Source organism: Alternaria conjuncta, assembly GCF_024043145.1.
Source record: "Alternaria conjuncta strain BMP 0040 chromosome Unknown scaffold_21, whole genome shotgun sequence".
Lineage (NCBI taxonomy): Eukaryota > Fungi > Ascomycota > Dothideomycetes > Pleosporales > Pleosporaceae > Alternaria > Alternaria conjuncta.
Genome location: NW_026250110.1, coordinates 300,227 through 323,692, shown reverse-complemented (window position 1 = coordinate 323,692; position 23,466 = coordinate 300,227). Strand labels below are relative to the sequence as shown.

General features: G+C 53.4%; 10 protein-coding genes across 10 annotated transcripts; 6 read left to right on the top strand and 4 right to left on the bottom strand.

Annotated features, from left to right (window-relative positions):
- J4E85_010176 (uncharacterized protein) lies at positions 1–1,005 on the bottom strand (the record flags this gene model as incomplete). Its single annotated transcript, XM_051474390.1, has 3 exons — positions 1–428; positions 503–740; positions 967–1,005. The coding sequence occupies 3 exons, from the start codon at positions 1,003–1,005 to the stop codon at positions 1–3; spliced, it is 705 nt and encodes a 234-aa protein (XP_051321883.1).
- A 301-nt stretch (positions 1,006–1,306) lies between these two features.
- Positions 1,307–1,708, top strand: J4E85_010175 (uncharacterized protein; the record flags this gene model as incomplete). The annotated part of the gene is made up of 2 exons (XM_051474389.1): positions 1,307–1,378; positions 1,439–1,708. 2 exons carry the CDS (start codon positions 1,307–1,309, stop codon positions 1,706–1,708), a joined length of 342 nt encoding a protein of 113 aa, XP_051321882.1.
- A 632-nt stretch (positions 1,709–2,340) lies between these two features.
- Positions 2,341–3,692, bottom strand: J4E85_010174 (uncharacterized protein; the record flags this gene model as incomplete). The annotated part of the gene is made up of 2 exons (XM_051474388.1): positions 2,341–2,494; positions 2,566–3,692. 2 exons carry the CDS (start codon positions 3,690–3,692, stop codon positions 2,341–2,343), a joined length of 1,281 nt encoding a protein of 426 aa, XP_051321881.1.
- A 1,110-nt stretch (positions 3,693–4,802) lies between these two features.
- Positions 4,803–6,010, top strand: J4E85_010173 (uncharacterized protein; the record flags this gene model as incomplete). Its single annotated transcript, XM_051474387.1, has 4 exons — positions 4,803–4,997; positions 5,047–5,211; positions 5,261–5,414; positions 5,532–6,010. 4 exons carry the CDS (start codon positions 4,803–4,805, stop codon positions 6,008–6,010), a joined length of 993 nt encoding a protein of 330 aa, XP_051321880.1.
- Positions 6,011–8,783: 2,773 nt separating this feature from the next.
- J4E85_010172 (uncharacterized protein) lies at positions 8,784–9,327 on the bottom strand (the record flags this gene model as incomplete). Its single annotated transcript, XM_051474386.1, has 2 exons — positions 8,784–9,203; positions 9,250–9,327. 2 exons carry the CDS (start codon positions 9,325–9,327, stop codon positions 8,784–8,786), a joined length of 498 nt encoding a protein of 165 aa, XP_051321879.1.
- Positions 9,328–12,231: 2,904 nt separating this feature from the next.
- J4E85_010171 (uncharacterized protein) lies at positions 12,232–14,159 on the top strand (the record flags this gene model as incomplete). The annotated part of the gene is made up of 4 exons (XM_051474385.1): positions 12,232–12,382; positions 12,444–12,539; positions 12,615–13,360; positions 13,410–14,159. 4 exons carry the CDS (start codon positions 12,232–12,234, stop codon positions 14,157–14,159), a joined length of 1,743 nt encoding a protein of 580 aa, XP_051321878.1.
- A 638-nt stretch (positions 14,160–14,797) lies between these two features.
- Positions 14,798–15,883, top strand: J4E85_010170 (uncharacterized protein; the record flags this gene model as incomplete). The annotated part of the gene is made up of 3 exons (XM_051474384.1): positions 14,798–14,876; positions 14,933–15,030; positions 15,083–15,883. The coding sequence occupies 3 exons, from the start codon at positions 14,798–14,800 to the stop codon at positions 15,881–15,883; spliced, it is 978 nt and encodes a 325-aa protein (XP_051321877.1).
- A 1,091-nt stretch (positions 15,884–16,974) lies between these two features.
- On the top strand, positions 16,975–18,447 carry J4E85_010169 (uncharacterized protein; the record flags this gene model as incomplete). Its single annotated transcript, XM_051474383.1, has 1 exon — positions 16,975–18,447. The coding sequence occupies one exon, from the start codon at positions 16,975–16,977 to the stop codon at positions 18,445–18,447; it is 1,473 nt and encodes a 490-aa protein (XP_051321876.1).
- Positions 18,448–19,404: 957 nt separating this feature from the next.
- Positions 19,405–21,306, top strand: J4E85_010168 (uncharacterized protein; the record flags this gene model as incomplete). Its single annotated transcript, XM_051474382.1, has 2 exons — positions 19,405–19,626; positions 19,675–21,306. 2 exons carry the CDS (start codon positions 19,405–19,407, stop codon positions 21,304–21,306), a joined length of 1,854 nt encoding a protein of 617 aa, XP_051321875.1.
- A 779-nt stretch (positions 21,307–22,085) lies between these two features.
- On the bottom strand, positions 22,086–22,696 carry J4E85_010167 (uncharacterized protein; the record flags this gene model as incomplete). Its single annotated transcript, XM_051474381.1, has 2 exons — positions 22,086–22,242; positions 22,296–22,696. The coding sequence occupies 2 exons, from the start codon at positions 22,694–22,696 to the stop codon at positions 22,086–22,088; spliced, it is 558 nt and encodes a 185-aa protein (XP_051321874.1).
- Between the last annotated feature and the right edge of the window lie 770 nt (positions 22,697–23,466).

Here is a 23,466-nt window from a genome sequence, read left to right as displayed (position 1 = left end):
CTATGTCTCGCTGAACTCGTACAAGCCTTCGCGGTCCGCAACTGGCACCTCCAAATTTGCCTCTTCGATATCTTTTCCATCTACCTTCAGCCCTGCACGCATAACGTCGCCCGTCTTCACTGGGCCTACACCCTTCGGGGTTCCCGTAAGTACGATGTCGCCCTTCTCCAGTGTCATGACCCTGCTGATGTCGCTCAGCTGTCTTGGGATTCGGAAAAGCATCAGCTCAGTGTTGTCGGACTGCTTCATTTCGTTGTTGACTGAGAGCCAAAGGTGTGCTTTCTGTGGGTCTGGGATTCTGTTTTTCGCGATGAAGTTGCTGATGGGCATGAACGTGTCGAAGCCTTTTGCGATAGACCATGGGAGTCCTTTTCTCTTTGCCTCGTCCTGCACGTTACGGGCTGTCATATCGATGGCGAGAATGTAGCCTAGGTCGCGAATGTCAGTCGGACGGATCTCGATATACTGTTATATTTGGCTGGATGTATGGCGTTCATAGTACCTTCGATAGCATCCATAGCACCCTTCGTATCTTCAGGATGCAAATCCCGCAATGTCTTTCCCATGATGAGACCAAGCTCAACTTCATAGTGCATGTTTACACCACGTGGGCGAAGGACTGGGCCAGCGCCAGGTAACAAGATGGACGATGGTGGCTTCAGGAAGAAAAAGGGCTGCTTTGGTGTAGCACTCGACAACTCCTTGATGTGATCTGCATAGTTTCTGCCTATGCACATGACCTGTCGCATGTTAGATTGCACAAAGAGCGTCTTTGCCAAATGTCTTCCTTTCAAGGTTCCCAAGCTCAACCTTCATAACACGTATGCCAGAGAGATGGCACATGTTTTCACATGTGATGACAAGTGAGCAACTCTACAACTGCAACTCTCACTTTCACGCGACTTCCCAACTCTTTCTTCTTCTCTTAACCCGTTGATAGCGCGAACATGACACGAAATCACGTACCTTGCGGCAATTTGCCCTGATAGCTTGGATACTCGCCATAATGATAACCAACGAATGTATTCAAGACGACCCAAAAACCAGGCAGAGATGATTGAGAACAGAAGTCGCACTCCGTCTTCGGCAAAGTACTTAGCCGGCAATTGACGGGGGAGTTTTAAGCTGGGCCCCTGCCCGCCACGGGGAGTTGGGAACCGAGATGTGGGGTGAACGTCAGAGCTTCCAAGCCACATGCATCCCACCTGCGCTCGCATCGCAACCAAACTATCTGAACCCGCACACGCTGCATTACACAGCTGTTACCAAACACATTGAACCAAGCTTCCCGTCAGCAATAGCAGATATGGCGCAAACCCAAGGAAACACAATGCAACTCGCGGAAATACTATCAGACCTCGTCTCCCTGCGCGTCTGTGTACGTTGCCCTCCCCACACCAGCAAACCTATACCCTTTCTAACACGACATCGACTGTAGGACCCCCCCGCAGCACTCGCCCTCGTATCCGCGCACTCGAATACCTCTGCCTCCACATCGTCCCCATCTTCTCACGATGCCGCCGCAAAGACACCAATAACAGACCCAACAACGACAACAACGGTAGACGAGGAGCAGGACCCAGAGCTGAAGCGCGCAAAAGACCTGCTGAAATACCACTACGAGGTCAAGGAGGCGCATAAGAGGGGCGAGTTGGGTAGGGGCCTGGAGGAAGCGAGGAGTTTGGTTGGGAAGGCTGTTGGGGGGTGAAGTGGGTTGGGTTGAGGATGAGATTACAAGATAATGAGTGCAAGCATGGATACGTGCTGGGAGGAGCCCAGCGCGAGAAGAGGAGACTTGGCGGCGAAGGCTCAGAGCGAGGACTGTCTGGGGTCATGCTCAACAGCAGAGCTTGTGCGTTGAGGGACGAGGAGACGGAATGAACAGGAACGTCAAGACGGAGGGAGACATTGTGATGTCTACATACACGTCACTCCATGTCAGTAGTAACTTCTTGCGCGGAGTTGCAGTATACAAGAATGAATCTGAACAGGAGACACCAGGTGCATCTCGTGTACTGCAGTCTACATCGATAGATGGGAGGACTTTGTTGAGGGCTCCAGGGAATCGTAGCCGTCTGGGCTACTATCGTACCGACACAGCAACCTTATTACACGTGTTGTAGTAGGTAAAGAAGAGCGTGCTACGATGAGTTTGATCTTTATCATGTACGGTATGAAGCAAAGAAGAGGCGTTACACGTAAACGAAGAGAAGGGTAATGATGAAATTGAGCTACGAGTAGCATCTACATAGGGGTAGGTAGTCAAAGCCAGGTAGAGGGAATTCTTAGGGAGACTTGAAGTTCACCACCACGATCCAAATACCAATCTTCCAATTCACTTCAAGATCCGGCAGCCGCGAGCATGGCATCGGCAATGGCCTTAACGTCCTCGCCAGCCTTCTTCTTCTGGCGGAGAAGCACCATTATAGGGACAGACTCGGGCGGTGCGCGCATTGCTGCGAGAAGCTTGACTTTGTCGCGTTTGCGGGTTTTGCTGGTGGATGTTAGTATGAAAGTAAGGGTAGTGTAGTATAGCGATATCGGAGGAGGATCTAGTGTACTCACGTGGCAGTAGTGGCTACGGAAGGGGCTGGTGCTTCCGTTTCTGCTACAGACGGTGCCGGTTCCGGCGCTGGCGCTTCTGGAGGCTGAGGAGGCAGGTCTTCGGTCTCTGCGGCAGTATATGCAGGTGCTGCTTCCGGTTCGGGTGCTGCTTCTGCTGGTGCTTCTGACTCTACTGCCCTAGACACCGGTGCAACCTCAGGTTCAGCCGCCGGTGCTGCCTCGGGCTCTTCCGCGACAGGTGGTGCGGGTGGAGGTTCTGTTGGTGCATCTGGAACTGGTTCAGATGGTGCTTCCGGTTCGGCTGCACTCTCGACAGGCGCTGGCGTAGGTTCAGGGTCGGCAGCTGGTGGTGAAGGCTCTACAGGTGCTGTCTCAACGGGCTCTGTAGCAGGCACCTGCAACGTTGGCTCTGCTTCCGGCTCAGGTTCTGGTGATGTAGCCTCCTCGGGTGTTTCAACTTTGGGCTCTGCAGCTGGTGGCTCTGTTGTCGGCTCCTCGGGGACAGGTTCAGGTGCAGGATCTGCCGAACGCTGGACTGGTGCAGGAGAAGCTTCGGGCTCTTCAACTGGAGGCTGTGCTGCTGGCTCTTCTGGCGCGGCGTCAGGTGTTGGTTCAGCGGCAGGTTCAGACGGCTTTTCTTCAGGGGGCTCCTCTACAGGCTCGGGAGGTTCGGTTGCAGCTTCAGGCTCTTCAGCTGGTGGGTCTACTGCTGGTTCTTCGGGGGCAGCTTCAGGTTCTGTATCCGGCTCAGGTGCAGGATCTGCGAGAGGTTGATCCGGGGTAAGCGCAGCTTCAGGCTCAGCTTCAGGCTCAGCTGCAGGCTCTTCTGGGGTAGCTTCAGGTGCCTCTTCAGCAGGTCCATCAGTCTGAGCTTCACCAGGGCCCTCCTCTGGTGGATTGGGAGGAGGTTTGAAATCAAGTTCCGGCGGTTCTGGCTCATCATCTGGCTCAGGTGCAGTTGTATCGGTGTCTTCAGGATATGGGTTAGGAGGCGGTTCGACAGGCAGTGGCGGTACGGGCCTGCCATGATGTCCGGGCTTCGCAGGCTTGTGAGGACGTTTGGGCTTGGTATGCTTCTCGGGTTGCTCCACAAGAGGCACGTCCGAAGCCGCAGCTTGGCCCGCCATGACAAGTGCGGATGGAATTAATGATAGACGAGAGATGCTAAGGAGGAGCTATGAGAAGCAATTCGAGCGGTGAGATTGGACGCGGGAGAAAATGGTATGCTGGCCCAGGTAAGTGGATGGTTGTGGCCACATCCTATCTGATCGAGATAGCTTGGCTCTGGAACAGAAAGGGAAGCCTTGACCTAAACATCCCGATCGAGTGACGGCAGGAAGAGTTGCGTAAATGCAGCAAGCACGCGTTCAGGCTTTCCCAACTTGGGCTGCTGAGTTTATGAGCGCAGCGACGTCGGGGGGGAAGCCGAGCTGGATATGCCGCGCGAGCTAGGAAGGTAGGGGCGCGTTATCATGGTTTTCGTTGCTGCTGCTGGAGGAAGAGGAGGAGCCGTTGCTGCTGCTAGGATGCCGTGATACGGCATTACTAAAGCTATACTTTCTCGCGAACTATTGCAACAAAATGTTTAGAAGCTCTAAATACACACCCTGCTAGTAAATATATATACTTTTTAGACTTTTGCTTACTCTTGCTAGAAAGTTTTAATAGACAGCTGTGTGCATGTGCTGTGAGGTTATCTACCCTAACAATGAGTACCGTGGATTGCTGGAGGAAGAGGGGGAGATGCCGAGGAGGCTGCTTCTGGGGAGACTCGCGGCCTTGGGGATGTTGTTCGAAGCCGAGTACAGTGGACTCATGGCTACAGTAGCAAGGCCTCGTATTTCGAGCGTACCACCTTATTCAAGGAAAAATCTAAACACTGTAGAGCCTACATCGAGATAAAAACATGCAAAGTAGGTCATCTAACGTCGATGTAGGCTCCAGACCTGTTCGATTTTTTCTTGTATGAGGTGGTACGCCGCAACAATGCAGAATTTGCCGCGGATCGCGGTGTGCAGTATCTGAGTTCGAGATGTGGCAGGGAAAGCGTGAGGGTGGATGGGTGACGACAGCGTTAGCGTCGGTCGTACCTGCATGAACGACGTAATTCCCGGAGGTTGCCGCCAAGCCCGCAGATGGGCCCGCCCGAGCTCCAGCTTTCACTGTCGCGAACTTGTCTTCCCGCACACGCGTCACCCCATTACTCTTGCAACTGCACACTATCTCAAGTCCTCAAAATGGCGCTCAGCATCGATCAGAAGCGCCTCAAGGCGACAAAGTTCCCTCCCGAGTTTGACAAGAAGGTCGACATCGAGAAAGTCAACATCGACCTGATGAAGAAGTGGATTGCTAACAGGATCACCACTATCCTCGGTGACGAAGACGACATTGTGGTCGAGACGTGCTACAATCTCATTGAGCAGAATCAATTTGTCAGTAATCCTCCAGTTGACACAGCGGAATGTTTGCTGACGGACGCAGCCCAAAATCAAAGAAATCCAGATTCAGCTCACGGGCTTCCTCAACAAGGAGACGGCACCTTTCTGCAAAGAACTATGGGATCTCATGCTGAGTGCGCAGGATAGTCCCATGGGTGTGCCCCGAGAACTGCTCGAAGCGAAGAAAGCCGAATTGCAACAGGAGCAGGTAAGTTAGGTCGGAGGCTTGCTCATTTACCATTGCTGACAACTCATAGCTTTCCAAAGCCGCTGCCGATGCTCGTCGTGCCGAGGAGCAAGCGCAGAACGCTATGATTGACTCGTTCCGTCAGAGCGAGCGTCCGGAACGACCCGAGCGTGGCCCTGAACGTGGCCGTGGCGGAGGAGGAGGACGATACCGTGGTAGTGATCGTAGGGGACGTGGAAGGGACTTTGACAGAGGACTTCCGCGTCGCGATCGCGACTCAAGATCACCACCGTATGTCCTTCGCATTTACACTGAAGATCAAGACTGCTGACATGTGACAGGAGAAGAAGACCCTCCCCACCGAATCGCGAGCGCGATGTCTACATACCTGGAGGAGGTCGTGGTCGTGGACGTGGAGGCCGTCGCGACAGATCTCGCGAGCGTCGTCGCTCACCCTCGGGCAGTCGTTCTGCATCTCCACCAGCTCGTCGTACACGTCGCTCACCATCGTCAGAACCCTCTCGATCTCCACCACCACGACGTCGACCGCGACGTTCTCCGTCAGCTGACCGCTCAAGATCTCCTCCTCGTCGTACGCGCCGTCGGTCTCCTTCCCGTAGCAAGTCTCCACCTGCAAGACGAAGGAGAGACCGGTCTCGAAGTCGGGACAGCAGGAGGCCGCCCAGGCCCATTTCGCGATCTAGTTCCCCGCCAGTCAGAAACAAGTCGAGCTCACCAGCACCCAGGCTGCGATCACGTTCACGATCACGAACTCCTCCCCGCCGCCGGCGTCGCTCCCCATCGAGCTCTATGTCTATAAGCCCTGCACGACCGCGGCGGCGCAGACGTTCTACTTCATCTGGGGCTGATTCAAACGGCTCTCGTGCCGACATCAAGAAGCGTAAACGATCCGTTAGCTCTAGCAGGTCACGTTCTCGCAGCAAAACCGGTAGGGCTAGACGTCGTGTCACTCGCTCACCCACAGGATCACCGGCTCGTGGAGAGGGTACTCCCAAGTCATAGGTTGTCTATAAGCACGCTCTCTGCAAGGCATGCTTAACGGGACCGCGTTCTTCCTACGCAGAAGCGAAGCGGTGTTGGCGGTGCCGCCCAGTGAAGAGAGCATACGATCGATGCCAGCGCCCGCCATTTACATCTGAAAAGTAAGGGAAAAGGCGACTATGATCGGTTCAATCGCTGCTTTCCTCTACATGCTTGAATCACATCCTTGCCCACGCGCCATGGAGGACCTCAAAACATGATGACATGGATGGATAGAGAATGTCTGTACTGCAACTACGCCCATTAATATTCCGATGGTCATTTGTACTCTAGACCGTTTTACATATCGCAACCCCGAGCATTCTATGTCAATGTCATACAGCATTCATTTCCAATTCCCCTTCTACTACGTCCCTGACATCAATGCGGTGTATCGCATACTTCTTCGCGGCTTTCGCGTAGATACTACTATACGGCTTTTCGGCGCGATATATGTCTCTGGCTTCGGTGTGGCGCTGCGACGCTATGACACAGTCACGCACGCGTGCAGGGCCGTTCGCGGAGGTACAAGGTGTGACCTGTGATCCGGTACATTTCCACGGCTTTGCCATGTGGCCTTCCGTGGCCAGAGCGGAACCTTATTGCCTTTAGGGGTCATCGGCGCGTGGTGAGGTCTGTAGTCTTTTGCAGAAGTTCAGTCATCAAAACTTCGTTTCGCGGCCTCATCCTTTGCGTCGTTTGCACTGTGCAGCCACGACACTAATGTCGTCAAGCTTTCCTAGAATGATGTCAGCAGAGAATCTCACCCATGTAGCTAGCTGTACGGACCTCCTTCAATAGACAAGCCCTCATCAATCGCCTTCTCCATATAGGGACTCTCGGCAAACGGGTCTTGAGCAATCTCTCTCGCAGCATTGACCAGCTGCTGCGCTACAAATTGCATGCCATCAGCATAAGTCTGGTCTTCTGTGTCTTTCTCCTTGTCTCCGTTCCACTTCTCCATGCTCTCGCAGATGTTTTCCACGATTTCGTGTTCCCACAGGTTGTCTACTACGCCATCCGACATTGCCAGGACGACATCTTCTTCCTGAATTTCGACACAGTCCATGGCTGCGTTGTTGTCCGGAGTGTCTGGACTATTAGTCCCTAACTGCCGTGGACAATCGAACCAGTGCCACTGCTCCTGCGTTTTGTATATGACCTCCTTGCTGCTCGGCCGTATAACGAGGATCTGGGAATCGCCTAGTTGCGTTACGTAGAGTAAGGGGTGGTCGGGTTGCTCGTTGTCTGCACCGAGGAGTGCTCCGCAAGCGGTGGTTGTGCCGTGCCATTCGTTGGGCGACGAGGTCGCTTGCTTTGTGAGTTCGTATGCGGTCTGGAGGTATGTGACGGGGTTTGGAGGTGAGGTGGAGGAGTAGGATGCGCTCTCGATTTCGAGGGACCAGAAATGGGCGATTAGGCGGGACCATAGACTGCAGAGTATAGTTAGCACTTGTACGTCTTGTAGCGACCATACGGCACGCGACTTACGCAGCATGACCCTTTTCTCTTGTTGCCCATGCGCCCACGCCGTCGTTTGCCGCAATGAAGCTCTCACTGACTAACACCGCATCGTCCCCGTTTGTGACGCCTCTTATCATCTGCCCGTTGACTGTCGGTCGGCGATCACGACTCTTGTTGTGCGTGCTCAGGGGCTCAGAGAAACTCGTCGAAGGCAGCGACAGGAAAGGCGGAGGAAACGGCCGCGAAGGCCTCTTTGCGAAGAGCGCATATCCAGCCTCGAAGTAGAAAGGCAACTTGGACTTGGGCGGCGCAGCGTTATCAGGAACAGGCGTAGTCGTGCCAGCGCCCGTTTGCGCTTTGGACGCTTGCTGAGAATACCATCTCAAACGTTGCGGGAAGACGATTACTGGCGACTTTCGTTGTGCTAGTCTCCAGGCTTGTGATAGTTGGTGCTGGAGGAGGGGTCTACTGCGCATGCGAAAGGAAGATGCGAGCATGCCAGCGATGGAGTATGCAGAGAAAGAAAAAGTTCTGTTGAGGACTTTTGCGTCCAGGAATGTTCAACCCAAAAAAACCATGCGGAGCCGTCGCTCTACCTTCCGGTGTGTGGGGAACCCGAGAATGCGGTTTGCGCATGGCGACCATGGATCGGGAATGTGAGGACATGAGTCAGCAAGTGGTATTGCCGACTACCATGACGTGTGGGGGAGTAGATGGTTCACATCGCGCAATAAACGGCCATGTAAAGATTAAAGGGATTTGACATAGTCGAGTAAGGTTGCACAGACATGATCTACGGGACATGGTCTTGTACACGTTTTTAGATATTAGTGCAGCGTGGACAGGCTAGAGATCATCGCTACCTCTGGCGCTGTCGCAAGGCCGGAGAGGCCAGGGTACTGCAAACACGTATTTATAATATTCTGAAAGAGCATGTGTCGTAGATGGCTACTTTCTGAGGATCGTTGTCCTTCAAGCTATGTTGAATTGAGCTTCCATAGCATTGCCATAGGGTATACCAGATTAACGCCTGCCAATGCATCCTGTGAGGTTATTCCATTGCCCGTTACTGAGCATCCCAAGCCAGCTTATGCCCTCCTCTTCGCAAAGTTCTCCAGATCCGCCCGTGTAGCCACGCCCAGGACGAACTTCCTGCTCGCATCTGTCACTACCGCAAACTCCTGCTTGCCGCTTCCGTCTACCCCGCCGGCGAAGAACTCCTCGAGCTCTTCTAGAGGTGTCTCGGTGGTGATGACCTTGTATCGCCTGCCGCGACGTTGGAACTTGTGCATGGCAGCCTCAACCGGGTCGCTGTCCTTGACTTTACCCTCTTTGAGGAGTTGCTGGAGATGCGGGATGCTGATGTAGCCGAGTAGGGCGCGGTTCGTTTGCGAGATGACTGTGAGGTGTGTGTAGTCGCGCTCAAGACCGGACATGAGCGCCCATGATATGGGGTCCGAGGGCTGGATGGACAGCGCAGGCGGGGGGTCAAGGTCTTCTACTGTCGCCTGCGGGTCGTTAGACCTGGCATGCTGGGTGATCGAGGATACATACACCACGGTACTTGTCCGCCCATAGTGCTTGGTAGTCGCTGGTAGAGGTGCCGTTGGCGGTGGGCGCTTCAGCTGCCATTGTTCTGGTGGGAGGATATTGCGGGGATGTTTGTTACGCAACTTTCAGAGCAAAGCTAGGGATGCAGATCGCCGGGTCGTCGATTGCCTTGCGCTAGTAATTGCAGCATGCGCGGACCGGGCTCTAGCGGGTAAGGCTTTTGCAGTACCTGTGTGTTTCAGAACGTATGACAGACGTTCTAGCCGGCCTGCAAGCACCTGCGTAAGCCTACCCAGGTACGGCCGCAGGTATCCTGATTGCACCCTCGACATTGCCGTCTGATCGTCCCGACTAATCCGCTTTCCATGCTACATCCTTCACGTGTCGGCTTGGTCTTCGTGACCAGATTGGACTTTCAGGCTGCGGCTCTTCTTAGGGCACACATGGTTTTGCAGCGCTTAAAGGTACACGTGATGGGCGGTCCACTAGCGACAACCACAGGTCTCGCTCGTGGGAGCCGCCCGCTTCGAACACCATCAACGCCCTCACATCGCGAGCAAGTGCATGTCTTGCATTCTTCATGTGCATATTTTGGATATCCGCCCTGTACTCTTAATATTTATGTACCGCACGACGACCACACGATGGCACTACCAGCGCACCACTGCCCCTCGATCGCCCACGTAAACCGGTCGGACGAACGACAATCGCATACATCGCACTAGTAACCACATCGGACGAACGCATTGATGAATATGGAGACCGAATGGCTGGGGCCTCGACGCTGGCCTGGTGCTGGCCCCCGTGCCTTGGCTCTGCGAAAGCCGCTTTGACGAGGCCTCTTGCCGGGGCGCTTTATGTTCGGAGGTCGCGACAACCATCATGATCATCATCATCGCATACCACAACAGGGGACATTTTCGTATTGGGTCTCTCGGCATTGCTTTGCACATGTCCAAGAAAGGAACGCTGCCGGCGACTGAATTACTTGAGGCGATAGAAAGCAAGCCATCTTGCTTCACGGCATTTGCACGATGTCGGATCACCAGACAATGGTCAAGCATGGGTCTACACCTGGAAGCGATATACAACCGTGTTACCGCCGTGGGCATTACACAAGAGACAGCAGATGCAGGCTTATCGATAGTCACGCGGATACGGGCCACCCCCGTCTCGGACTGTGACAATCCGGGGAAGCCTTCCACCTAGGAGGGGACCATTCTCAATCCTGCCTGAAGATACTACTGACCCTGTATCTTGTTCTAGGAAATCTGTTATGCGTAACAGATATACATCCCTTGTTCATCCCCGGGTTCTACGGGGTGATCCAGACAGTACAGGAGCATGGCCATTTCTAGGTCTCGCAGTGTGGTTTCGAATACCGTTGTTGAGGCTCATGATTTTGGCCATTAGCACGTTCATGACTGCGCTCTTATCCCGTATTTGAGTTGGTTACAGATCCTCTCCGATGCATACTTTCCCTGCATATCGTACGCAGAGTCCCACTGCTTTTACCTTTCCAACTCTGTACAGGATATCTTCATTCCCACTACGCCTTCACTCACTCGAGAAAGACACGTCTGAGAATTTGGTAAAGAGATGGAACTCGTGCGATCTGTACAGGGATACAGTGACGTATGAACCGGCCTGTATTGAAGTACGCAGCCAGGTTAACGAGCTCATGATGCCCTAAAAGTAGATCTGAGGAACAACAAGGCTTCACTCCTCATGGGACTGACACAGCATGATGGTCGGTCCCTAATGGTGGGGTTTACTGATTTCATCTATCATACTACAAGGTATTACTGAAGGGCCTTGGAGACGTCGCGGTGTACTTCATCAAGGCCGATGTACCAAACGTCCATGACGCCAGCTTGAATGCGCCCTCAAACCCTGGCCATCTCATCCAATCAAGGCAATGTATTCATCTACATCCAATTATGACTGCGCAGCTAGAGCTGTCGCGCAGGAGATAGGTTGCGAAGGCATAGGGGACAATGGAGCTGGCAGGGTCGTTGGCTTTGTCTCGATGGTAAGATCCGGAATTTTGGTAAAGTGCAGGCTAGACTGCGGTGAGTGTTTCTTTGTTTTATCTTAATTCAACAATACTTAAGCTGACGATGTTCTAGTAGTAACCGAAATGCAAAATACCCTGACAAGCCTACCCTGAGCACGTCCAAAACCCCGCAGCTCAGCGTTCTCACTTGGTGCCACGCAACTTAGCCGCTCATATCTCACCATCGTCGCAACACGAGCGTCATCTTCTAGCGACGAGCACACTGACCTCACAGAACGAGAAAGAGCTGGGAAAGGTGGTCTCAACAAGTGTCGCTTCCATCGGCCTGCGCTCTTACCTCGAGGGATTCGTCTAGCTTGTCAGTGGCGGCTTCTCAGTCACAGCCGATCGACCGCTCACCGTAGCCCAACAAAGCGAGAAAGGCATAATCGAAAGAGCTGCGCCGACGTGGAAAAACCGTCACTTTCGCATCATCAGCAAGCTTCGTGCACAAGTATCAGAACAGTGGGTTTGCTTGGCCGGAGGCGCGGCTGCTCTCAGGGCTGTACTCCTGCACGGACCCAAGTCATCGCATCGCGCGAAACCTCCCACGACGCAGCAAACACGCCACACGTGCTGCAACATTACCAAAACTTCACCGGTGCCTAAACGAACGATTCCCAATTACCTCGCGCTTTTTCGAACGCGATAGCTCGTGTGGTGCGTGCAGGCCGAAGAACGTCACGTGCTGCGCCTGGCGTCGCTGGAAAGTTCAAGAGTTGCGTCTCCGATCTCTTCTTTCTTGCCCTCCCCACACCACCACAATACGACCCAACCACCTCACCCACCGCGCACCATCGATTTACCCGGTCGACCATCAATCACGCGACACTGCCATCGCGCCCGACACATCGACGAGGTAATTCGCGAATCTGCGCCTCCCTTACGCGTCGACACGACATCGTACAAGCGTGAGTTCGACTCGCACAATGGCGGACGAGGCCAACCCACCCGTGTCTGCGGACACCATCAACACTGCTGAGTTGCCGACGCGTTCTTCGGACGCTGTTGCAGAGCCTGCTGTCGCTGAGGCCAAGCCGGCTGAGGACGGTGTCATAGCCACCTCAGGTGTCGCCGAAGGTAACCAATAGCCTGCTCGTAAAATCTACAGGGCGCAGTAGCTAACGCGATCGCGAACTAGTTCCCGAAGACGACGCTGCTCAAAAAGACGATGCCGCGAAGGAAGACGTCACTGCTGACGCGCAGGCAGAGCCAACCACGGCCAGCGACGACGCAGGTAAGTCCAGCCATGCTTGATTTCGAGCCTCGGGCTACCAGCGTATCACAATCGCGTACTAACCTATTATCTCAGATGCCGCCCCTGCCTCCGACGCGCCAGCAACGAATGGCACTCCAGCACCGAAGAAGGCTGCCAACGGCAAGCGCAAATCAGGCGCAGGTGTCCCCGAGCACAAGAAGAAGACACCGGCTAAGAAGGGAAAGAAGCCGCCCCCGGAGCTGCGTTTGAATGTCTCGCCTGGTGACATGTTCATGGTCGCCATGCGGGGTTACCAGCCATGGCCAGTCATTGTTTGCGATGAACAAATGCTCCCAGAGTCGCTGCTTAGCAAACGTCCTGTCAGTGCTAAGCGCATTGACGGTACATATCGCGAAGACTTTCTCGAGGGCGGCAAAAACGCTAAGGATCGGAGGTACCCGGTCATGTTCCTGGGCACCAACGAATTCGCATGGCAGGTCAACACTGAGCTGTTATCATTCGACATCGAGGAGGTGAAGAAGGACGTGGAGTCCAGCAACCAAGGCAAGAAGAACAAGCAGCTCTGGGAAGCGTATCAAATCGCGGCTGAGGGTCACGATCTGGCACACTTCAAGGAGATGCTGGCTGCCCACGAATCTGCGATGCAAGAAGACGTGGAGCAGAAGGAGCAAAAGAAGAAGGAGAAGGCTGAGAAGTCAGCCAAGCGTAAAAGCACAGCCCCTGACGACTCAGAAGACGTTGAGATGGGAGAAGCTGGCGACGATGCTGCCCCTGCAAAGAAGGCGAAGGCCACTAAGAAGCGCAAGAAGGATGATCAGAGCGATGGCGAGAACGAGAAGGTATGCGCCGCATATACCCGTCGATTTACGCACTCTAATTTGCTTACAGGCTGTAAAGACTCCCAAGATCAAGTTGACGACTGGCAAGACACCAAAGGCCGCATCGGCCGCGAAACCCAAGAAGGAGCCCAAGTCTAAGAAGAAAGCGAGTGAGGAAGCTGCGCCCGAAACACCAGAGGAGGCTCCTATGACTGAAGAGGAGCGACTAGTGAAGCGCGAGAAGCAAGTTCTCTACCTCCGTCATCGCTTGCAAAAGGGCTTCCTCTCGCGCGACCAGAAACCAAAAGACGAGGACATGACGAGCATGGACGAGTACCTGAAGCAGCTTGAGGCTCACGAGGATCTGGAGGCCGATGTCATAAGGAAGACCAAGGTGCACAAGGTACTGAGGGCAATTCAGAAGCTTGAAACTATTCCGATGGAGGACGAGTACCACTTCAAGCAGCGCTCCAGTGATCTTCTCTCCAAGTGGACCCCTGCTCTGGCGTCTGAGCCTGAGGCTGCTGCTGCCAACGGCGTCAAGAGCGAAGATCGGGAGAAGTCTGAGTCTGCCAAAGACGAGGCGCCGTCTGCTGAGAAGACCACAGAGGAAGATAAGAAGGACGATGCTAATACTGATGCCGCCGTTACCAAGACCGCTGACGAGGATGGCGATGTGCAAATGTCGGAAGCCGACAAAGAGGTCATCAAGGATGCGCCTGCAGCGCAAGAAGAGGCTGAAAAGAGCGCAGAAGGCGTCGAGAAGGCGACTGCTGAGCCCGAGACTGCTGCTGCGGCAACGGATGATGCGTCCACCTAAACGCGGCGCGCTCATGAGCAATGAGCAAGGAACTGGCGTCTTCGGCTCGGTTGCGGTCGTCTTTCTGCAGTAACCTGACTGCAATACTGAAGCGCAACGGCTTGCGATGGTTGGTATGAGCATGCCCTAACAAAACGCGTTCGGCTATCTCTACAGCTGGCGCACCAGCTTTCGTATTTGGACGACAGGGGTCATCGGTGTATATACATATAGTGCTGAACAAGCAGGGTTATTGGGGTCCGATGAGAAGACGCGGGCTTATTCTTTGCGACATGCGTCTCCTTTCATAGGTTCTCAGAGATTAGTGAGCTTTAGCGGAGTAAGAGACTGTCTTAGCAATCGATAACACTTAGAATTACCTCTTGAATATGCCACTGCTGTTTCCGACAGTGATCACATTGACTACTTTTCATATCTTTATTCTCTCCGCGCATGTATCATGGTAGTGTGTGGCGCGCGCATCGCGTGCAGCAATGGATGCCCCGCTATCATTATGACGTACTCTTCGCGCGTTGAGCTCCATAACAAAACCATAGCCGCGCAAAGCTCCTCGCAGCTATTAACAACAATCGAGACTCGATACTTTTTGTCGTACAAACACTCAATACATCAATCAGCACCCTGAACACTATTTCAAGATGGCCAGCGCAACTAGAAAAGACCTGCTCAAGAAGGTCTACAACATGGTACCGCCCATGCTTGAGAGCTTTCACAAAGGTAAGGAATGATCTATGATACTGGCCCCCGACGTGGATTCTAATGTATTCGAACAGGTCAATTGGGTCGTGTAGCTGTCATTGGTGGCAGTGAAGACTACACTGGTGCGCCTTACTTTTCTGCTATGGCATCCGCAAAGCTAGGTTGCGACATGGTAGGAACATCTAGATCAACCCATGTCAGACAATGTGCTCACCTGGCTGCAGTCCCACGTAATCTGCGAACCTGGCGCCGGTGCGGTCATCAAGACATACTCCCCCAACCTCATGGTACACCCATACATGCGCCAATCGAAGAACCTCGCCAAGTCCGAAAGCGCAGACAGCATCACCTCAGAAGTAGTAGCCATGCTATCACGTCTCCATGTCATTGTCATTGGTCCCGGTCTTGGTCGCGATGAACTCATGCAAGAAACCTGCGCACAGGTCATCCAGGAGGCAAGGAAACAGGGTATCCCATTTGTGCTGGACGCCGACGGCCTCTACCTTGCTCAGACAAGGCCGGAACTCGTGGACGGCTGCACCGAATGCATTCTCACACCCAACGTTGTCGAGTTCGCAAGGCTAGCCAAGGCCAAGGGCGTAAATGTCGACGAAGGCGATCCCTCAGAGCTGTGCGCCAAGCTGTCAAAGGCATTCGGTGGTGTCACCATCATTCAGAAGGGCGCCAAGGACTACATCTCCAACGGTTCGCACACACTCGTATCTGAGGGCGAGGGTGGTCTGAAGCGCTCTGGTGGCCAGGGTGATACTCTTACCGGCAGTCTGGCGACCCTGTTGGCGTACAGGAAAGCATACCACGACAAGATCTGGGACATTGGCACTGAGATGTCAAGGAGCGAGACGCTTGCTCTTGCGGCGTATGGTGGATCATGCATCACTAGGGAGTGCTCGAAGCTAGCGTTCAAGGAGAAGGGCAGGTCGCTGCAAGCCAGTGACTTGACTGGCCATGTACACACTGCTTTCCTCAACGTCATTGGCGAGAGGGAAGAGACTCCCATGTTGTGAGCTAGAGATGGCTCCTTTGGTGGTGGTAAAACTCGGTGTCTATGGCAAAGCACATCTCGTGTCAAAGACTGGCGTTAATACATAAGTAAATGTAATGATTTGTAGAAATACATCTTTTCGGCCGCCTTTTTTTCGTGCCTTTGAGCGACATAGCGGTCTACTGTCCGAGTACATGAGGCCGCTTGATTCTCATACGATTTGCTAAGTGTTGTCAATGGTCAGGCAATTTACCAATTCATGTTTACATATGCTGTGCGCGGGCCCAAAATCGCTGAGCCAGACTACCGCGGTTTGAAGGAGTCTTCGGATACTGCACATTGTGTTAAGTAACTTGGACTTCGATAAGAGGAATTGACAAAAGTGTATGGCAGAATTATGTCCTATCACGTATGTACAGTTTTTTACTCTAATGAAACAAAACTATGCGCGAGAATGTACACATATACCTAGACGAACGTATTGTACTCAACCTAGGTATAGAGCAAGATCTCTAGAACCCAACGTACAAGTAGGCTTCCAAGGCAACGTAGTTATTCGCAATTCCCCAGTATCGTGAATGTCCACTCAAGGCTGGACACTACAGCAAACGTAGCACACCTGGAATAAACGGTACCTCAAGAAACGTCACACGGTTCAAGGAAGATGCCATGAGCGCATGCATATGCAGGGCATCTGAAAATAGACGGCGTGCATGTGGAAAATGTTCCGGTTATTGAGGATCGCGTTGGTGGTTGTGCTGATGAGGCTCGGCGACTGCGCATATGCAAGGGGCGATTTCGGGCTGAAAGAGGACTATAGCCCGGGAATCTACCCCCAATGTAAGCAGCTTTGATCAGGTTCGGGGCTACGGACTTGATGTTGGCGGATAGAGAACTTCCTGTCTAGGTGTATGTACGCGCTTCGCCCCAAACGGATGCCTTTCTTTGTCCCCCAAATTATCGGAATGCATTCCCGCCTCTGTCTGTGCAACAGCAGGATCAGTGCAGCCATGTGTAGACAAAGGGAGCCTTTAAGCAACGCTATCGTCATCGAGGTGTGTGTATGTGCATCTGTTGGTTCACTTCTGCACTTCTAATCATCATCGTTGCAATATGGCACATAATGCAGAAGATTACTATGACATGCCTGTCGAGATGCTGCCGTCCGCAAACTTCGCAGGCCGCCCTACGAGCGACATCAGCATAGGCATGTACGACGGACTCTGGGATTTGGTGTTCTCACCCTCCTCTTATTCGTCCGAAGACGAAGCCGCAGAAGAAGGCAATGAAGCCGCTCTACGACTACGAACCCCACCGAGATCACCTCCTTCGCCAACGCAATTAGAGTCGCCAGTAAGACCAACAATCAGAGTAACGTCACCGACGCTCAGAGATGAGGGGAGGCTATGGAGAGAAAGCTGGGCCAACGATGAGAGCATGGTAGATCGGCCACGATTGAGGAAGAAGTCCCAGACAGCACCTCCCGGCGGCTTTGAAGCACAGGCTACACCACCCCTGGAGCCACGGCGAGCGATCAGTGTAAGGTTGAGCTACTCGAACACAATAAGGAGAAGGCGGCCGAAATCGGATGAGGGGGTTGCGAACTGTTTGGACACCAAGAAGGTCTCCAGGGACGGGCGATTGGGACCACGCAAGGCATTGCCGAAACCACCATCAAGCCAGGATAACGAGGCGACACCTCATCGTACGACGCGTGCTCTCGGCTTCTTTCCCGAGAAATCACGAGGGCAGGAGACTGTGAAACACAAGCAGCTTGGGACGCTAAACACTCTGAACACTGCTTTGGCGGACTTTGAGTCGAAGAGATTACCCACCTCGCCCAGCTCGATGTTAGAGACACCACGAGAATGTTACGCAACACCACCAGAGCGGCTTGGGACAAGTGAAACCTCAGGTAGCCCACGCTCATCTCGCTCATGGGGTCGGAAGTCAGTCCGGTCTGTCAGACCTGTTGCTCATACAACCCACTCGCCCTCCTCCGCACGGCCAAACGTAGAAGCCCACCATACGCTAAAGCGCAAACACCAACGTGGAGATGTTGACGCGGCTGAACGGCGGAGAGTTTATCTACCCGGGGCCATCATGCTGGCAGAGTATCCAGCTAAGCTTCGCAGAGATTCTGTCGCAACGCTTGACCCATTTACGTTTGACCCCAAACTAGACTCGCCAGGAAGGCGAACATCGGATTCCGCAGGGCTGGACAGTATAGTAATCTTTTTCGAGGAGTTTGGTGTGGTCGCAAAGGTTACTGAAGCCACCTTGGACCAGTATTGGCTACGACAAAGTCTAAAGATGAGCGACGCCATGGATGAAGAGATGGAGGACTTTGTCGCCCGCAAGGCAAGCGTATCAAGCGTGAGGGAGGTAGGGCCAATGGGTCCCCGTGTCACACAAGGTCCTCCCGGGTTGAAGTCCTCGTTCTCGTCCGCGTCATCTGTGGTTTCTATGCACCCACCAGAAAAACGTAAGCGGAGCAGGCTGCGAGGACTGCTATCACCAGGCCTTCCTGGCGCAGCCTTTCTCAAGTCCCCTGCAGGCCGCGGACAGCAGATGGAAAGTTCATGACCAAGATAGCAATAGTGTAGATTGGATCAATCAAACCTTAGGGAGATGAGCCGCGTGTCACGATTCAGGCCGGGGTACCTGGGTACCTGGGGTGATGTTCTGCCAAGGTGTGATCGCGATGAGGTGCCATCCTGAACGGGTAGTTCACGACACATGGGCTGGCGGTTGCCAGTATGGGAGACGATCATTGAGCCTGGACTCTTCTTCTGCTGACATGTCTAACGCGAGGAAGAAAATTGATGGCGATCCGCCGTTTCCGCATTTCGCGTACCCATGGGCGATGACGACTGATGGCTGGCGATTCAGCCGTGCGGTAGACGCTTTGGGAATAAGACGGACATTGGCGCGGCGCCAGAGGAAAAACGTGTGGGTGACGCCTCTGCCACTGACAGCACAGTTTGCCAAATGCGAATGGACGCATGAAACCTGGTGGTCCCTCACCGAGTGTGGGTTCACGATAGGGTAGCACTGGGGAGTCCCCAGGATCGAGTGGCCAGGGCCACGGTGTTGGCTTCCGTGTGCCAAAAGTGAGGCAGCGAATGAAAATTGCGTCCGCCCCTTTATGTCCAATGAAACGGCAGACGGATGGCATCGATCGCCGGCGAGGATAGCCCTTCTGAGCTCACCTTGGCCCTTCGTCCACCGCTCAGCGCGGGCCGCATTCGTCAGACGCTCTCTGACACGAGCCAGCGCATCGCTCGTCCCCCATGCACCCAGGTGGTGCTAAAAGCACATCTTCCCCTTCGCAACCCGCATTCTCACTTATTCATCGCCTCGCAATTCTGACATTACCCCATTTGCTTCCTTCTTCACCACCACCATCTACCACCACCGTAAGATTTTCCTGCACAGACAAGCCCTTCTTTGGCCGTTGTTGCTGATCATCGTTTCGCCCAGCTTGCTTCTTACACCGCTACCACTATTCTTACCAACCCATCCCACCACCCCTCAGACGTCATGGCCTCGACTCTTGCGAGTAGTAGCAGTAGTAGTAGTAATACCTACGTCGCCTTCCTCGAACAAGCCAAGCACGACTTCTGCATGAGCAACGCACACCTCTCAGAGGAGGAGCTGAACCGCGCGTGGTTCCAGGCTGCCTGCCAACCGTCGCAACCCTCCATGGCCCACCAGGTCCCACGGTCAATGGCTTTCAACACGTCAAATATGACCCAGCTCCCAGTATGGACACATTTTTGGTCTTCTCGTCCCTGATCTAACACCCACTAGACAACCGGCTTCGAATCAATGGACCGGACTCGTTCTGCTCCCGTCATGAACCGCTCAGACTCGGCCATGACCGACAACCTACACCGCTCAAACACCACCTACTCTGACTGGCCTTCAATGTCCCAAGAGTCCAACACCGACTACACGCTCTACTCTGACACCTCCATGCGAAGACAGCCGACTCTCCAGTCGATGCCAGAGACTGCTTACAACAGCATCGCTGAGTACAGTGTTGGCGACTACGTCAGCAGCTGCATCCAGCCAGACAATTCATCTTCCCTCCCCACCCCCCAGCATTCACAACAGTTGCAACTGACACCCAGCTTGCAGTGGAGTTCGTCTTCGGACGTCTCTTCGCCCAGCACACCGTCAACCGCTCTGATGACACCTGTTACTCAATCTAGTAACATGAGTCGTCAGGGTAGTTACAACCCTCTGTTTTTTGATAACATTTCCATGTCGCGTAACCAGTCAAATTCTTCATGTATGCCCATCCTCCCAGAGGATGGGTCGTTTCCTTATTCCTTTAACGTCGCATCAAAGCCCATCAGCGAGTCCGCTGATGGTTCTCATTTTCTCAACTTCACTGGCTCCTCCAGTGAAGCTTTCCTTTCTTCATCTGTTCCTGCAAGTGCGCATGCACTTGCCTCTTCCGACAACGATCAGTCGTGCCTGGCGGAGGATATGCGGAGGTCGACTTCAGCTTCATCAAGCGAGGGTTACTCGAGCGAGGTCTCTGCACCTTCATCGACCAACTCTCGTCAATCGCAACGCGAACGCGAGATCAACGCGCAAGCTGCGTCTCGCAAGATTGCCCCGAAGGCAATCGACAACAATGATGCGACCGAGTCTGCGTCATCAAATGCTCAGATGACAAGGATAAGGTCTGAGGATGGTTCCTCTAAGACTGTCGGTGTTCTGTCAAAGACACCGTACGTGCGTCCTCAACACCCAAAGATCAAGTGTAACTTTTGCAACGAGCGACCCGATGGGTTCCGTGGCACACATGAGCTTGACCGTCACATTGCTCGCGCCCATGCCTCTCGCAGGAAGGGCTACATCTGCGTCGACTCTTCAGCCGACAAGAAGTTCCTCGCCAACTGTAAGCACTGCCGTAACAAGAAGGTGTACGGCGCGTACTACAACGCTGCCGCCCATCTTCGCCGTGCGCACTTCCATCCCCGCAAGAGGGGCAGGAAGGGCAAGAACGACGAGAAGCGTGGTGGCATCGGTGGCGGAGACCACCCTCCTATGGAGTATCTCAAGCAAAACTGGATCAAAGAGGTGGAGGTCGACAACAAGCCCACCCCTCAGTCGCCCGAAAGCGCTTCCGACAACGACGCGTCTGAACAGATCGACAACACCTTCGACACTTCTTCGTACGAAGTCGACAATACTGCTATTCCTGCTGCCGCCTACCCTCCGTCGCAACAGCCGCTTCCCATGGCCATGCCCATGCAAGTACCCATGATGGACCAGGTCCCTATTGACCCAAATCAATACATGGACTACGGTATGAACATGCATGCGAATGAGCCCATGGTGTTTGACAGCAACACGTTCTTCGACCCCAACCTCCCTGTCCCGACCGACATGAGTAACTTCCAGTTCGACGCGTACATGGGTCCTTGAGCCCATGTATCCTTTTCCTCCTCCCCCCCTCACCCCCTTTCGCTTGACTCTTTGAGTCACTGATGTATATAACGTTGGGTCTGCGCTGTTTGCTTTTTCTTGCTCTTTGGCGTTCGATGTATTGACCACCAGCTTGACTTCCTATGGAGCAGCTGTGGTAGGTCTGCATCTTGGCGCTTTCCTGGTTTCGTCTTTTCACGCTCGTCGACGTATATGAGATGTATCGATTTGCTGGGCTTATAGAGAGTGACGCTGTCCCTCGGGGCGCTCACATAACGTACCGATGTTACTGTCGCATAACGTTAATGCTTGTGTGGCTACTGCTGCCGGGCTTCAAAGAAAGAAAAATACAATAATCAAAACAAACATGTCTGCGTTGGTGTGATGATTGTTTCTATCGTTTCCCTGTTAACTCATCTTCGAGTCCTTGTCTTCAATATCAACAAACAGTAAGTAGATGTGTGTTGCTATGCTCGGGTGTCTACTCCGGATACATTCCTGACAACCTGTTCACCCACCTTTGTCAATTGCCATGTCTATCACCAAGATGCTCGTCAACAAGTCGTCTATATTGTAGGTTAGAAACAACAAGCCTTTATGTACTTTTGTTCGCTTTCAAAACGAACGGGTCGCATGACTGAAAACGAACATTGATTTGATGGCATACTATGTGCATTGCCCCTGCCATGTTATGCGCCTGCAAGGATACTAGCCAACTTTCTCAAGAGGTCTATTCACACCAAGATTTAGTCCTCTGCTCCGCCTCGAGACAAAAAGACCTAGTAGCTAGAGTTGGGGTAGTTACCACCACCCTGTGTCGAGTTATCAACGGGGTTGGCAGGTCCACCAGTCTGTCCCAATGCACCACCAGCCTGTGTTGCCTCGCCCTTTGACTGCTTAATAGCCTCTCTCGCCTCGGCTTGTTCAGCCTTCTTCCTATTCGATTGTCAGCACACATCCAACCCACTCATCTAGCATCCAACACTCACCTGTCCAGATCGCTCGCCAGATCAGGCTGCTCTCCACCACCACCCAAACCCTTCCCTCCCTGAGCCACCGCATCGGCTACACGTCCCTCGCCCGGCGCAGCCATTTGTTGCCCGTCCAGCTCCTTGTGCCTTCCTACGTCTTCATGGGTCAGACCTTTGCTCTCTTCGCCCGCTGGTGCGCCGTGGACTCCCATGCCTTCCTCGAACTTTGCATTTCGTAGTCCCTCGGCGTCGGTAGCTTGCTTGGTGGGGATACGTTGGTCGACGGTGGCGGCGTTGTCGGTGGCGTTAAACTCTGTTTGGACTTGCTCTTTTGGGTCTTTTTGCGCTGGGTTGCCGGGTGTGGTGTAGGCTTGGTCTAGGGAGGGCTGCGAGGGGCCCTGGGGATCGAGACCGGACATTGTTGGTGTTGGTAGATGCGGTTGTGGTTGTGGGTAGGTAGAGTGTCAATTGACAGACGAGAATTTGAGTGCAGAGAGTATGTGAGGTTGGAAATTATGTGGATTGGGTTTGTATATGGGAAATCAGGCTGGAGCTGTCGAGGATAATGTTTTGGCTATCTGCCATTGCTATGACGTCTGCGGGGTGGGCCCGTCATTCATTCCCGCCCCACCAATGCGCGCCGTTGTCATGTGAGGACGTGGAAAACAAACGTCTGAGCCGCGTTTTAGTCTTGTCTCGTAGTCATTGGTATCGGCGCGGCACGATGGCGGGAGGACTAGGTGCGAGATCGGTCCCAAAACTTGCATGCGGCCGTGCAACGAGAAACCAGATAGATACACGCAGGTCTTCGTCTACGCCGTCGCCTACAATAAAATCAACGTACTGAGGTGAAGAACGGTGCATTCATGTAGACTTCTGGGTTATACATACATACATAGTATGTGTAGTATTGTTTGTTACTTGCTGATATAGTAGCTGACGGATTCAGTACTTCTCTTGAACGGAGAGCGTGCTTGCTAATGAAACACGCCTCGGACGACCTTACTCAACTAGTGTTATGCTGCTGATTGTAGGAATAAATATCATACCATCTCCACAACCTCGTATCGCCTAATGTATGATAGAGGTATACGCACTGTAACCACTACAGGCCGTGGAATGATGAGCATGCGAGCTCGAACTCCCAACAAACCCATGGAGTAACCCTGTGGGCTACAAAGCCGGCCAG